Source organism: Podarcis filfolensis (assembly GCF_964270895.1).
Source record: "Podarcis filfolensis genome assembly, chromosome: 2".
NCBI lineage: Eukaryota > Metazoa > Chordata > Lepidosauria > Squamata > Lacertidae > Podarcis > Podarcis filfolensis.
This window is the reverse complement of record NC_139605.1, coordinates 3,254,702-3,269,716: the sequence shown is the minus strand read 5'-3', so window position 1 is coordinate 3,269,716 and position 15,015 is coordinate 3,254,702. Positions and strand designations below refer to the sequence as shown.

At 44.0% G+C, this 15,015-nt stretch overlaps 1 protein-coding gene across 1 annotated transcript; it reads right to left on the bottom strand.

Moving 5' to 3' along the window:
* Window positions 1–1,300: 1,300 nt before the first annotated feature.
* Window positions 1,301–8,246, bottom strand: LOC310758071 (vomeronasal type-2 receptor 26-like; the record flags this gene model as incomplete). The annotated part of the gene is made up of 4 exons (XM_083604009.1): window positions 1,301–2,389; window positions 4,583–4,709; window positions 5,155–5,382; window positions 7,503–8,246. 4 exons carry the CDS (start codon window positions 8,244–8,246, stop codon window positions 1,479–1,481), a joined length of 2,010 nt encoding a protein of 669 aa, XP_083460135.1. The 3' UTR covers window positions 1,301–1,478.
* Between the last annotated feature and the right edge of the window lie 6,769 nt (window positions 8,247–15,015).

The following is a 15,015-nucleotide window of genomic DNA, read 5'->3' as shown; positions in this document are numbered from 1 at the left end:
TTCAGCCCCCATTTTGGATTAAGGGCCCAATGAACCTGAATGTTTTGCTTGGGATGGGCTGTGAGCACTCAACACAACCAACTCTTCAATTCTTTTCTTTTAATAGTTTTTATTTGATTTTGCAAGTATAAGATTATAACAATACAGCCATACATATCTATATTTAAAGATCTCTCCAAATCTTTGGACTTCGCAGCTTTCCCTCCATGGGTTCAACTGCATACTGTTCAATAGTCCATATTTTACATCACTCCATTTTCTCCATAGCAATTGCTACATTACAAGTGTTATTGCAATCTTGCTAATGTTTTCATCTGCTTACAGTGGTCATCAACTCATGAATTCTGATCAGGAGGAATGGGTTTTGATTTCCCCCAATCTTCCACATGCTCCCTGAAACTCCCCCCTTTTTTAAAATTAAGGGCCCAGTGGAGCTAAACATTTTTGTGGGTTTCATGCAAACTCTCTATAAGCGTGGTCTGTTGCATGTCCCCACAGCCATCTATGGGTCCCAGAAACACAAGGGTCCTGAACACAAGGATCATAAAGTTCCCGCACCACTTTGATTGCGCTACGCACCCTGATTGCTTCTTGGTGCCTGGAGTACGGATGGCTCCCGCCTCCCGTGATTCTCCAACACAGTTTTGGAAGTTCCAGGCAGCTGTAAAAGTTCTAAACAGTTCTATAAAGTTTATAAAAGTGAAATCTTAGTCTGCTTCAACAGAAGTATAGTGTCCAGATCAAGGGACGTAATAGTCCCACTCTATTCCGCCTTGGTCAGACCACACCTGGAATACGGTGTCCAGTTCTGGGCACCATAAATTAAGGAAGAGATTGATGAGTTGGCAGGTATGGGGTGGAGAGTGACCAAGATGACCAAGGGCCGGGGAGGAATGGGGGAGGCCACCTCTCCATCCTGACCCTCCCAGGGAGGAGGAAGAGGAAGAAGACAGTATAGATTTACAACAGGGGTTTGAGGGAAGTCACGGCTCAGAGGCAGATGAGGGGGAAAGTTGGGAAATCATGGGAGAGCCAGAGCAACACCTGGCTGACATGTCATTAGAAAGCATTCTAGACCCACCATCTCCCAGAACCCAGCGAGCCTTAAAAGTAGGAGAGCAAAGAGCTCAAAGACAGAGGGTACTTAGCAGCACCTGCAGAGGAGGTGATGATGAATGAGGAAGTGAGAGAGCCGGGGGCTGGAGATTCACTGGGAGAAATAACAGGAGGGACAGTGGACATCCTTGTTCCCTTCCAAGAATAATTCCAAAATTTTGGTAATGTGAATTCCCTGTGATCTATGTGATCTATATCTTCCAAAGTTTTAACAAATTTTCAGCCAGATCCAAATTTCATAACTACTTCCATTAAGTTGGTTGGTTCTACATGATCAAACGAGGGTAACGATTTTTTAAACTGAAACATCATTTTTCAAGAATCTCACTTCCCTAACTTCTTGAAAAATAATATTTTAAGAATCAGATGCTATTTTTAGTTTTTGCTGTCAGGTGCTCCTTTGTGTTCAGATCAGGTCTCAGCAAAATAATGTAGCATTTGGGAATGAAGATGCAGCCCAGAAGCCCAGCACTGGAGGCCAAGATGGAGAAGACCTGAACGGCTACCATGTACTTCCCCTTGGTGCTCAGGTAGGTGGGCACAAAGGACACCCAAACACTGCAGAAGACCAGCATGCTGAAGGTGATCAGCTTGGCTTCATTGAAGGCCCCAGGCAGATTCCTGGCTAGGAAAGCCACCGTGAAGCAGATGGCCGCCAGGAAGCCCATGTAGCCAAGGGCACCATAGAACATGGCCACAGACCCTTCGTTGCATTGCAGGATGATCTCCCCAGGCTGGGAGTGCATGTCAGAGTCTGGGAATGGTGGTGAGATCCCCAGCCAGATCATGCAGATGACAACTTGGACACAGGAACAGGAAATGACAATGGAGTTGGCCAGACTCTTCCCCAGCCATCTCCTCACTGAGTTCCCTGGCTTGGTGGCCAGGAAGGCCAGAACCACAGTGATGGTTTTTGCCAAGACAGAAGAAACAGCAACAGAGAAGATGATGCTGAAGGCTATTTGTTGGGAGAGGCAGGTCCCTTTCCTTGGCCTCCCAATGAACAGGAAGGAGGACAAAAAGGAAAGCAGGAGGGAGACGAGGAGGATGTAGGAGAGGTCCCGGTTGTTGGCTTTGACTATGGGAGTTTCGTTGTATTTAATAAAGATTCCTAAATCAAAGCTTGTGGCTAAGGACCCCAGGAGGGCAAGGGAAAGTAGGACAACCCCCAGAGATTCTTCATAGGCTAGGAAGGTGATATGCTTGAACACACATTGATCTCGGTTCATGTTTGGATGCTGATTTTCTGGGCATTTTTTGCAATGGTCTGCATCTGCAAAAGAGAGAGAGAAAGAGTAATGTCTACTACTCTGGATTCAGCCAAGCCCTGAGCAGTATCTAGCCTCTGGGGAGGGATTCAGTTGTAGACCAAGTCTTTTTTAAAAAAAAATATATTTTATTAGTTTTCCATACATTTATACCACATTAACAATTTGCATTAAACTTTTCGATTTTTTGACTTCCTTCGGCTTCTCTGCCAATCATTCAAATTCTAATTTTTTTAAATACACATTTCCAAATTTTAGTATTGCCTTTATACCTACCCCCCTCTTATATTTTGCTTTTTTACAATATTTCTTATTCTGTTACAGAGCTTCTTTAAATGCCACTAACGTTATTCCGTTATCACTTATACATTCCCAGTATTCTGCTAATTTTCTCCAGTCCTCAATCAATTTTTGGTCTCGTTGATATCTAATCTTCCCAGTCAGTTTATCAAGTTCTGCATAGTCCATCAGCTTCGTTCTCCATTCCTCCAACATTGGTATTTGTTCTTGTTTCCATTTCTGGGCCAGTAGTATTCTTGCCGCTGTCACTGCATATTGGAAAATTTTGTAGTCCTTTCTATTTATTTCATTACCAACAATTCCTAAGAGATAGGTAGCCGTGTTGGTCTGCCATAGTCAAAACAAAATTTTTTTCCCCTTCCAGTAGCACCTTAAAGACCAACTAAGTTAGTTCTTGGTATGAGCTTTCGTGTGCATGCACACTTTGGTATCTAAAGAAGTGTGCATTCACACGAAAGCTCATACCAAGAACTTAGTTGGTCTTTAAGGTGCTACTGGAAGGGGGAAAAAAATTGTTTTAATTCCTAAGAGAAAAGCCTCTGGTTTCTTAACAAATGTATATTTCAACATTTTTTTCAGCTCATCATTTCAACTCCCAGAAGCTTTTCACTTTCTTGCATTCCCACCACATATGAAAAAATATACCATCTTTTTCTTTACATTTCCAACACTTCTTACATGTTTTCTACATTTTTGCAAGTTTTACTGGTGTAATATACCATCTATATATCATTTTCATAACATTTTCCTTTAATGCAGTACATGCAGTAAATTTAATACTTTCATTCCATAGTTTTATCCAATCGTTAAATTGTATATTATGTCCAATATCTCTGGCCCATTTCATCATAACTGATTTAACTTCTTCATCCTTTGTATGCCATTCCAACAATATCTTATACATTTTGGATAGGATTTTATATTCATTATTTATTATTTCTATTTGAAATTTAGAATCCTTGTAGACCAAGTCAGTCTGGCACAGCCACAGATCACTACAGGTATTTAATTAGGTTTTTCTAAACATTAGCTCTACCCCGAAGAAATGTGGGACAGATTCCAGGGCTGGAGATTCCCAGCTTGGCCTCTGGCAGGTTGGGCTGCTTGGAGCCCCCTATACCAGGGCCAAAAGGAGAATCAGGGGTCTGTGCAGAAGTCTAATATCTATCCTAGGTCCATAACAATCTCCCTCCTCAAGGACCCCAGGACAGTTAAGTCTAGTCAAAGACAACTATGGGGTGCAGCATTCATCTTGCTTCAGGCCAAGGGAGCTGGTGTTTGTCCACAGACAGCTTTCTGGGTCATGTGGCCAGCATGACTAAACCGCTTCTGGTGCAAAGGGGCACCATGACAAATGCCAGAGCGCACGGAAACACCGTTTACCTTCCCACTGCAGTGACAACTATCCATCTACTTGCACTGGTGTGCTTTCGAACTGCTAGGATGGAAGAAGCTGAGACAGAGAAACGGGACCTCAGCCCCGTTTCAAACTGCTGACCTTCCGATCAGCAAGACCAAGAGGCTCCGTGGTTTAGACCTCCCTCCTTCACATTTGACCAAAGGCATTTTTTGGAGTAAGGATGAATAGTAGGGCTAAGAAGTGGGAAATGGGTGGGCAGGCATTTAGTGATTGACATGTTTATATCCTCCTTTCCCAATCAGCTTACTACACACACACACACACACATATATATATATAATGATGATGATACATTTTAGAACAATATCACAAACTATAATCATAAAAAGAGATTGATGATGATGATGATTTGAACCACCCAGTTCTCTCCCACACATGAAGCATACCAGCCTGATCCTGCCCAGAAATGGTTTTGAGAGATTCCTGACTGAACCCTTCTGTCTTCCCCAAGGCAAGCCTTTCCCTTGGAGTCACCCACCTTCCTGAGTGGAGATGGTCCCTTCTGCACAGGGAAGACATTCATAACAGCAAAGAGGCTTCCCTTCCTGGATCACCTTGACGGATCCAGGGCGACAGCTTTCCACACACCTGGAAGTAGGAAGGGTCTAGGCACAAAGACGAAGAGTGTCAATGAGAATTGTTCTTTGAGGCATAGTATGTTGCCATCTGCTGTAGCATCTGGACTATAGCTTGAAACTCAGCATTTCCCATCACTGTCCATTACATGAATGATTCATGATTAAATTCAGAAAAAAACAAAGGACCTCCATTAAATAAAGTTCTGTATAGGGGCTATGAGCTATTCGCTACTGATAAAATTCATGCAACAAGAGAAAAGCGAGGAACCCCCCTTTCCCCATTCACACAGTTTAGCAGGAAGCCTCCTTTGGCACCCAGCTGAGCAGAGGAGCTGTAGGAACTATCTGGAACAACGGCCCAGTGCTGGAGTTGACAGGCAACTGAGGGCAGCAGCCCACAGAACAGGGAGCACTTGTTAGAGCTCATAGAAAAGACAGCAAAATGACAGGCATCATTCCCACTCCCCGTCACCTGATTGAGCCACTTGGGCCACACAATGGCCTCCGGGTCGATGGTGCACCTCAGGTCTGGGGATCCCTGTCTGTCGATACTCCCAAACTTCACTCTGAGGACGGATTTATTGGGGAACACCACCCAGTTCACAATGTCCAAGTCGGCTGCCAGCTCCCCGTTCTCATCCAAATACACTCTGTCCATGGAAGAATTGTAGAACTGGGTGTTTCCTAGGAAAGGGTGGAGCTGGAACAGAAGCAAAGATGAGAGCATTTAGAATAAAGGGAAGCATAGGCCCCTGTTTTGCTATCCCAGAAATGGAAAGTCAGCGAGGTCCCAGCTAAAGAGGATTGGCAACTTAAGTGGACGGAATATGCAGAAATTGCAGATTTAACATACAGAATAAGAGAGCAAGAAGAAGATACATTGAAAGAAGAGTGGAAAGCATTTATTGAATGAAGTGAAGGCCCAAGACAGGTGTTGATCATGATGTGAGCTGCGCACAGGTGGTCTGAAGCGAGCGAGCGAGCTACCACCATTCCTGTGGAGCCTCTTTTTATTGAGACAAATATGCAAGCCAGGCAGATACATTTTTGGGCTGTGACCTTTACACATCTTCCGTCTCGAGATTGTGGGGTGGTACGAAGCTATTTTGGCACCTGTTCCACAGCGTCATTTTCCCCTTGCACAGTGTATGACGTAGGAGACAAAAGTCTCATGGAAAAGGATTACAGACAGGACACCGCAAACTGCTGACATCGCGAAAGGTCATGCAGAGGTGGAACGATGTACCAGACAGCTGTGGCTTGTCTGGGGGGGGGATTTCCCTGCACCCCAAGGTCACGCGTGCAGGCAGACCGTGGCTGCCTGCTGGTGGGGAAGTGTGCTCCCTCCGGACCCCACTCCCCACTCCGCGATATCCCTACAATTGAATATATGGAAAATAACAGTATACAGCTGAAAACGGTGGCAGCATTAAGACAAATTCAATCTCGTAAATAATGTTTGATGGGTGTAAAAGGAGAAAACTGATTTGAATGGTTATAGCAAAATATACAGGGGTGTATAAGATGTAAAATGAACCATGGAAAGAGAAGAAGGGAAGTCATCGGATATTTTAGAGTTTGTAAAATGTTTATTTGGAATTGTTAGATTGAAAATTTAATTACAATTATATAATAATAATAATAATAATAATAATAATAATAATAATAATAGAAGCATACTGACAATCCACTTCCCCTTTGCTTAGGGCTGGTTGCAGACTCAAATAGAAATGGAGGGATCTTGTCACTTTTGGTTCATACTGTTTTCTCTCTCACACACAAACCCCAATCTTAAATTCAGTTCTCCACATTTCTGAAGGATTTTTTAAATAATAAAAAAAGCTCATTTGAATTCTTCAGCATTTCTGTGTGATTTTCTCCTAGTAAGCATGTTTTTGAAGGATGCTCCCCCCTTGGATTCTTTCAGAAAGAGTGAATTAGGTTTGTTTTTCCTTTCACGGCAAACTGAATGAAATCTCTAATATGGGCTTCAGCAGGGAAAGGCAGGAGCTTGGTGGAGGGAGTGGAGGGAGCAGAGAGCCAGAGCAGAGTCAAGCGGGTGTGAAACGAATAGAGATTAGAGACAGCCTGATCAATGTCATCTCCCCTGCCAAAAATAATTCCAATTAAGGGGGAAAAGAGAATTGGGCACATGATGGGAGCAGTTGCTCGGGGAGCTGTGCAATGAGGCAAGAGTAAGAAAAGCAAACAGAAATGAAAACAGTAAATGTATTAAGGCAGCTTTAAAATGGAAAATGGATAATGTGTTTTGCAAACTTTGGGTTTTTTCCATAGTAGTTTTTTTTCTAAAGGGCTCTGGGCTCTTGCTGAGATTAAGATTAACTAACTGGTTGCTCTTCTCTGCTAGCTAGCATTCAAGTGTTGTAACCTTAGATCAAGTGATGAAGGTATTGGGTTGCAAAATCTCCTTTTTGAAGGGAGTTGCCTTTTTGTCTTTGGCTCCAAAACTCAATAGAGTCAATATGTAAAGGAAGCTCTCCAGAAGGTAAAGCAAACAGCCTGGAGGCTGAAAGGCAGGAGAGAGAGAGGGAGGGAGAGAGGGAGAGAGGGAGAGAGGAAGAGAGAAAAAGAGAGAGATCCCGAGCCAGTGCTGGACACAATGTTCTGTTATAAAGAGTTCTGCGAGTAAAGAGTGAATAATATTTCTATGGGCCTGGATGATAATTCATTTCCAAAAGGAAATGAATGCTTCCAGTTCTTATGCTTCCAATCATTTCAAACTGCACAATATTTAATATCTGCAACACTACAATCAATTGTCATGCTCAGATGTGATGTCTATGAAGGGAAAGAAAATACCTGCCATGGCTGTAACCTTTCAAGTCCCATTCTCTGGGTTGCCCTCTGCTTAGATCTAGATGAATATGCAGCATTTAAGGCACGAGCCACGGCTTGCAGAGTGTTGTAGATCCTGTAGCTGTCTAGAGAGAGGATTCTTTCCAGATCATCTTGGGGAAGCCTCTCCAGTTTCTCTCTCTCTCTGCATCTTGTCCGGCCTTTCACTGAGAATGCATGCTTTAAATAGAAACAATTAAAAGCACCCTCCCAAAACTTCTTAATACCAGAGAAAAAGGGTGGAAAATCACCGTATTTTGCCCCTTTACTTGTCTCAGTGAAGAAGGAAAATATACCATGGATGTGTTGGAAAGATATGTAATTATACATCAGCTCCAGTGCGACATCCCACAAAACTGTTGTGATGAAGATTTTCCCAACAATGGATTTCATCCCTATGTCAAAAAACTGTTGTATAATGAGTAGTCCATCTAAGAAATAAGTCATTTCCCCGTAGTACACAAATACATGCACTTGCCTCCACTTGCGGAATGGAAGACGAGGCATGTATACTCCATTTTTAGTCAGTCCTTGGATGCTTTGTGAGATGACAACACAGACTCCGCTCTTGATGAGCACGGGTGTCAAGCTCTTCAGGAACCTCTCTCCATTGTCGGTGTCTGGTGCAAGGAGGCCAATCAAGGTCCATCGGAAGTGCTGGAGCAGCTTGACAATCCCTGGGTACAGGGCTTCTTCTTTGGGGACCATCCAGTAGAAAAAAGGGAAATGCCTCTTATCATTCAGAACATGAGAGACAAAAGCATAAGTGACCTGGGAAGAGAAGGAAGATTTGTATCTTGTTTGATTTCAGATCAAAGCCTAAATATTTCTAAGCCCAACATGAGATTGGGAAGGTCTTAGGAAGGAGGAAGGTCTAGTGCAAGGACCCTTTGGTGGGAACAGTGATTTCCTTGAAGGTTGTGGCAGCCGTAAAGAAGGCAAATTTGATGCTAGGGATCAACAGGAGGGTAGTTGAAAATAAAACAGCCGATATCAGAATGCTATTATACCTCTCTCCATTCCTACCTGTGGGATTTTATAGATGCCCAACACGTTTGAAATCTGGATGGAGTTTTGAGAGTCGGACCCTTCGAGAACAGCCAGTAAGTTAGTCTGTTTACCACAGCTGTAGTTTGGAAAGTTCAGCTGCCCAATTGACAACATGTCTAGCAAAGCATCATAGGTCACCCTTCCATCAAAAAAGTTCTCATGGATGCTGTAGCCCAGGGTGATGTTGGGTAACAGCTTTTGATTCTGGTTGATCGCTTGAATGGCATACAAGAAGGAGAGGAGCTGCCAGTACTTTGTGGGTCCTTTCCTGGGGGGAGAAATTATATACATGCCAGCACTGTCCAAGTGATATTTCTGTTCTACCTCTAATATACAGCTCTACCTCTCTTTCAAATCAGAACCAGTGAAGGCAGTGAAGGTCCTGTGTGAGTGTCTGGAGGCGGTTGGAGGATCAATATGGCTAACCTGATCCAAAACACCCACCCACCCCACTCACACATGAAAACAAAGACCACCACAGCCAACCACAAATGAACAACCACACCCTAGGCCAACCCCAACCTCTCTCACCACCAAAGGAACACAAGTGAACAGCAAAGAACCTGCACAAGCAATGCTGACACCAAACGCTACATATAGTAAGTAAAATAGAAAGGCACAGTGAAGGTCCTGTGTGAGTGTCTGGAGGCGGTTGGAGGATGGATGGCAGCTAACAGATTGACAAGACAGAAGTACTGTTTTGGGGGGAGAGGAGGCAGGCAGGTGTGGAGGACTCCCTGGTCCTGAATGGGGCAACTGTGTCCCTGAAGGACCAGGTGCGCAGTCCGGGAGTCATTTTGGACTCACAGCTGTCCATGGAGGCGCAGGTCAATTCTGTGTCCAGGGCAGCTGCTTACCAGCTCCATCTGGTACGAAGGCTGAGACCCTACCTTCCCGCAGACTGTCTCGCCAGAGTGGTGCATGCTGTAGTTATCTCTCACTTGGATTACTGCAATGCGCTCTATGTGAGGCTACTTTTGAAGGTGATCTGGAAACTACAACTAATCTAGAATGCAGCAGCTAGACTGGTGACTGGGAGCGGCCGCCGAGACCACATAACACTGGTCTTGAAAGATCTACATTGTCTCCCAGTACGTTTCCAAGCTCAGTTCAAAGTGTTGGTGCTGACGTTTAAAGCCCTAAACGGCCTTGGTCCAGTATACCTGAAAGAGCGTCTCCACCCCCATCGTTCAACCCGGACACTGAGGTCCAGCGCCGAGGGCCTTCTGGCGGTTCCCTCACTGCAAGAAGCCAAGCTACAGGGAACAAGGCAGAGGGCCTTCTCGGTAGTGGCACCCGCCCTTTGGAACACCCTCCCACCAGATGTAAAAGAGAAGAACAACTTCCAGACTTTTAGAAGCAGGCAGCCCTGTTTAGGGAAGCTTTTAATGTTTAACATACCACTGTATTTTAATATTTTGTTGGAAGCTTCCCAGAGTGGCTGGGGAAACCCAGCCAGATGGGTGGGGTATAAAAATATTATTATTATTATTATTATTATTATTATTATTATTATTATTATTATTATTATCAGGGATCTATGACAGTGATTCTAAATCCTTAAACCTGTTCCTCACTTCCACTGTGTATTCATAAGGGATTTGATTTAGATTGTATCTTACCGGCCCAGTGGTTTTTCCTGCTTTCTTCAGTTTAAGCTTGAATTTTGCTATAAGAAGCTGATGATCCGAGCCACAGTCAGCTCCAGGTCTTGTTTTTGCTGACTGTATTGAGCTTCTCCATCTTTGGCTGCAGAGAATATAATCAATCTGATTTCGATGCTGCCCATCTGGTGATGTCCACGTGTAGAGTCGTCTCTTGTGTTGTTGGAAAAGCGTGTTTGTGATGACCAGCTTGTTCTCTTGACAGAACTCTATTAGCCTTTGCCCTGCTTCATTTTGCTCTCCAAGGCCAAACTTGCCCGTTGTTCCTTTTATCTCTTGATTCCCTACTTTAGCATTCCAATCCCCTATAATGAGAAGAACATCCTTCTTTGGTGTCGCTTCTATAAGGTGTTGTAAGTCTTCATAGAATTGGTCAATTTCAGTTTCTTCAGCACCAGTAGTTGGTGCATAAACTTGGATTACTGTTATGTTAAAAGGTCTGCCTTGGATTCGTATCGAGATCATTCTATCATTTTTGAGATTGCATCCCAGTACAGCTTTCGCCACTCTTTTGTTGACTATGAGGGCCACTCCATTTCTTTTCCGGGTTTCTTGCCCACAGTAGTAGATATGATGGTCATCCGAACTGAATTCGCCCATTCCTGTCCATTTTAGTTCACTGATGCCCAGGATGTCAATATTTATTCTTGCCATCTCATTTTTGACCACATCCAACTTACCCAGGTTCATGGTTCTTACATTCCAGGTTCCTATGCAATATTTTTCTTTACAGCATTGGACTTTCCTTTCGCTTCCAGGCATATCCGCAACTGAACGTCCTTTCGGCTTTAGCCCAGCCGCTTCATCAGCTCTGGATCTACTTGTACTTGTCCTCCGCTCTTCCCCAGTAGCATGTTGGACGCCTTCCGACCTGAGGGGCTCATCTTCCAGCGTCATAACTTTTATATGCCTGTTGTCTTTGTCCATGGAGTTTTCTTGGCAGGGATACTGGAGTGGCTTGCCGGTTCCTCCTCCAGGTGGATCACGTTTGGTCAAAACTCTCCACTATGACCTGTTCATCTTGGGTGCCCTGCTCGGCATAGTTCATAGCTTCTCTGAGTTCTTCAAGCCCCTTCGCCACGGCAAGGCAGTGATCCATGAAGGATCCCTTATGAATACACAGTGGAAGTGAGGAACAGGTTTAAGGATTTAGATTTGCTAGACAGAGTGCCTGAAGAACTATGGATGGAGGCTCGCAACATTATACAGGAGGCAGCAACGAAAACCATCCCAATGAAAAGGAAATGCAAGAAAGCAAAGTGGCTGTCCAATGAGGCCTTACAAATAGCGGGGGAGAGAAGGCAAGCAAAATGCGAGGGAGATAGAGAAAGATACAGGAAATTGAATGCAGATTTCCAAAAAATAGCAAGGAGAGATAAGAAGGCCTTCTTAAACGAGCAATGCAAAGAAATAGAGGAAAACAACAGAATGGGAAGAACCAGAGATCTGTTCAAGAAAATTGGAGATATGAAAGGAACATTTCGTTCAAAGATTGCCATAATAAAGGACAAAAGTGGTAAGGACCTAACAGAAGCAGAAGACATCAAGAAGAGGTGGCAAGAATACACAGAGGAATTATACCAGAAAGAAATGGATGCCTCGTACACCCCAGGTAGTGGGGTTGCTGACCTTGAGCCAGACATCCTGGAGAGTGAAGTCAAATGGGCCTTAGAAAGCACTGCAAATAACAAGGCCAGTGGAAGTGATGGTATTCCAGCTGAACTATTTAAAATTTTAAAAGATGATGCTGTTAAGGTGCTACACTCAATATGCCAGCAAGTTTGGAAAACTCAGCAGTGGCCAGAGGATTGGAGAAGATCAGTCTACATCCCAATCCCAAAGAAGGGCAGTGCTAAAGAATGCTCCAACTACCGCACAATTGCACTCATTTCACACGCTAGCAAGGTTATGCTTAAAATTCTACAAGGAAGGCTCAAGCAGTATGTGGACCGAGAACTCCCAGAAGTGCAAGCTGGATTTAGAAGAGGCAGAGGAACCAGAGACCAAATTGCAAACATGCGCTGGATTATGGAGAAAGCCAGAGAGTTCCAGAAGGACATCTACTTCTGCTTCATTGACTATGCAAAAGCCTTTGACTGTGTTGACCACAGCAAACTATGGCAAGTTCTTAAAGAAATGGGAGTGCCTGATCACCTCATCTGTCTCCTGAGAAATCTCTATGTGGGACAAGAAGCTACAGTTAGAACTGGATATGGAACAACTGATTGGTTCAAAATTGGGAAAGGAGTACGACAAGGCTGTATATTGTCTCCCTGGTTATTTAACTTATATGCAGAATTCATCATGCGAAAGGCTGGGCTGGATGAATCCCTAGCCGGAATTAAGATTGCTGGAAGAAATGTCAACAACCTCAGATATGCAGATGACACAACCTTGATGGCAGAAAGTGAGGAGGAATTAAAGAACCTTTTATTGAGGGTAAAAGAGGAGAGCGCAAAATATGGTCTGAAGCTCAACATCAAAAAAATGAAGATCATGGCCACTGGTCCCATCACCGCCTAGCAAATAGAAGGAGAAGAAATGGAGGCAGTGAGAGATTTTACTCTCTTGGGTTCCATGATCACTGCAGATGGTGACAGCAGCCACGAAATTAAGAGACGCCTGCTTCTTGGGAGGAAAGCAATGACCAACCTAGACAGCATCTTAAAAAGTAGAGACATCACCTTGCCAACAAAGGTCCGTATAGTAAAAGCTATGGTTTTCCCAGTAGTGATGTATGGAAGTGAGAGCTGGACCATAAAGAAGGCTGATCGTCGAAGAATTGATACTTTTGAATTATGGTGCTGGAGGAGACTCTTGAGAGTCCCATGGACTGCAAGAAGATCAAACCGATCCATTCTTAAGGAAATCAGCCCTGATTGCTCACTGGAAGGACAGATCGTGAAGCTGAGGCTCCAATACTTTGGCCACCTCATGAGAAGAGAAGACTCCCTGGAAAAGACCCTGATGTTGGGAAAGATGGAGGGCACAAGGAGAAGGGGACGACAGAGGACGAGATGGTTGGATAGTGTCTTCGAAGCTACAAACATGAGTCTGACTAAACTGCGGGAGGCAGTGGAAGACAGAAGTGCCTGGCGTGCTCTGGTCCATGGGGTCACGAAGAGTCGGACACGACTAAACGACTAAACAACAACAACATGATAGTGATTAAAAGATCCAGAAAGCACTATCATAATTCCACTTTGAGAAAGTAGATATTTCCCCCTTGTATATTAAACCTAAGGCAAACAGACACCCTTCTCCTACCACCATTTTTCAGAAGAATCCTGCAGAATCAGCCCCGAGGCTCATCTGTTCCAGCATTCTCAAGGCGGCCAACCAGATGCACATGGAAAACTGAGAAGCACAAGAACTCCTCCCCTACTTGATATTCTCAGTTACTGGTACCCAGAGGCATAGTGCCTGTGACAGTGAATGGAGAACATAGCCATTGTGACTGGTAGCCGCTGAGAGCCTAATCACCCCCAAATTTATCTGCCAGTGGGATCTTCTTATGTTCTTAAAGGCAGGTACCAGATCATGAGAAAGGCCCCTGAAAGTAACTGGAGATGAGTTGGATCTCATGGAAATGGTAGCAAGTGGAACACCAGGAACTCCATCCCCACAAAAGGTCTTACCAATAAAAGCTGGTGGAAGGACATTGGCTAAAGATATGAGGATGAAACACAGTGCTTGTGGCAGAGATGACCCCACTGATGAGGTGGTCTCCTGGCCTGAAATAATTAGGTGAATCTATCTCATCCCTTTCCAAAGACAAGAGGCATTTTGTCTTCAGTTTCCCACAGTCCCCATAAGGCAGTAGAAGCAGCAGAATGAGGACCATCTTTTTCCTCCCAGGAACGAGCACCTCCCTTACAAAGAATTAGAAGTCTTTTGTTGTGGTCCTTGCAAGATGCAGTAACTTTCTTCTTACTAACGGAGCCCTGCAGAGGGATCACATCTGAAGTGGAGAGAAGTCAAGCCAACCTCATTCTGGTGCAGTTATCATCTGTCCTAAATCTCAGCCCCCCCCCAAGTTTTGAGTGGCTCAGGAGGCATATATCTGCCAGACCTTTCTGCCTCATATCCATAACATCACGTTTAGTGGACTCAGATGTGATCTTTGGAAGCAAAAAAACAACACACACTATCATTTTGATAATTATACGGAGAAGAAGTACCACCTCTGCAAGTTTCTAGACACTTTATGCAGCTCCACCTGCAACTGCAGGGCTGAAGAAAAACATGTTTGCGAAAACTCCAAGATCTGCCTCCAAACTGTGAGATGCAAATGCCAAAGTTTGGTGAAAAATCCCAAGATTAAGAGTTAGAAGTTACCTGAACTGTTCTACGTGAGCTCTGGCAGAATCCCCCGCCCGCCCGCCCGTGATACTAACACAGCATAGGGCTATTTTGATGAATTTGAGAGGTGAAAAAGGGAACTGAAATTGCACATAAAGACAGAAGCGATTCAGCAGATTTTTTGGTATGTTTTTGTTTTTGTTCTTGTTTTTATTATAGACTTTTTGGTCTTATCCTGTATTTTTATGCTGTGAACCACCCTAAGATCATTGGGTGAAGGGCGGTATACAAATTTAATAAAGAAACAGACAAACCAACACTTGGACTTCCAAAAAAGCTTTCAACAAGGTGCCTCCTGGGTAAGCTTAGTAGTCATGGAATAAGAGAAGAGGTCCTCTGGTGGATCAGGAATGGAAGTTGCAGGAAGCAGAAAATAGGCTTAAGTGGATAGTCCTTCAAAT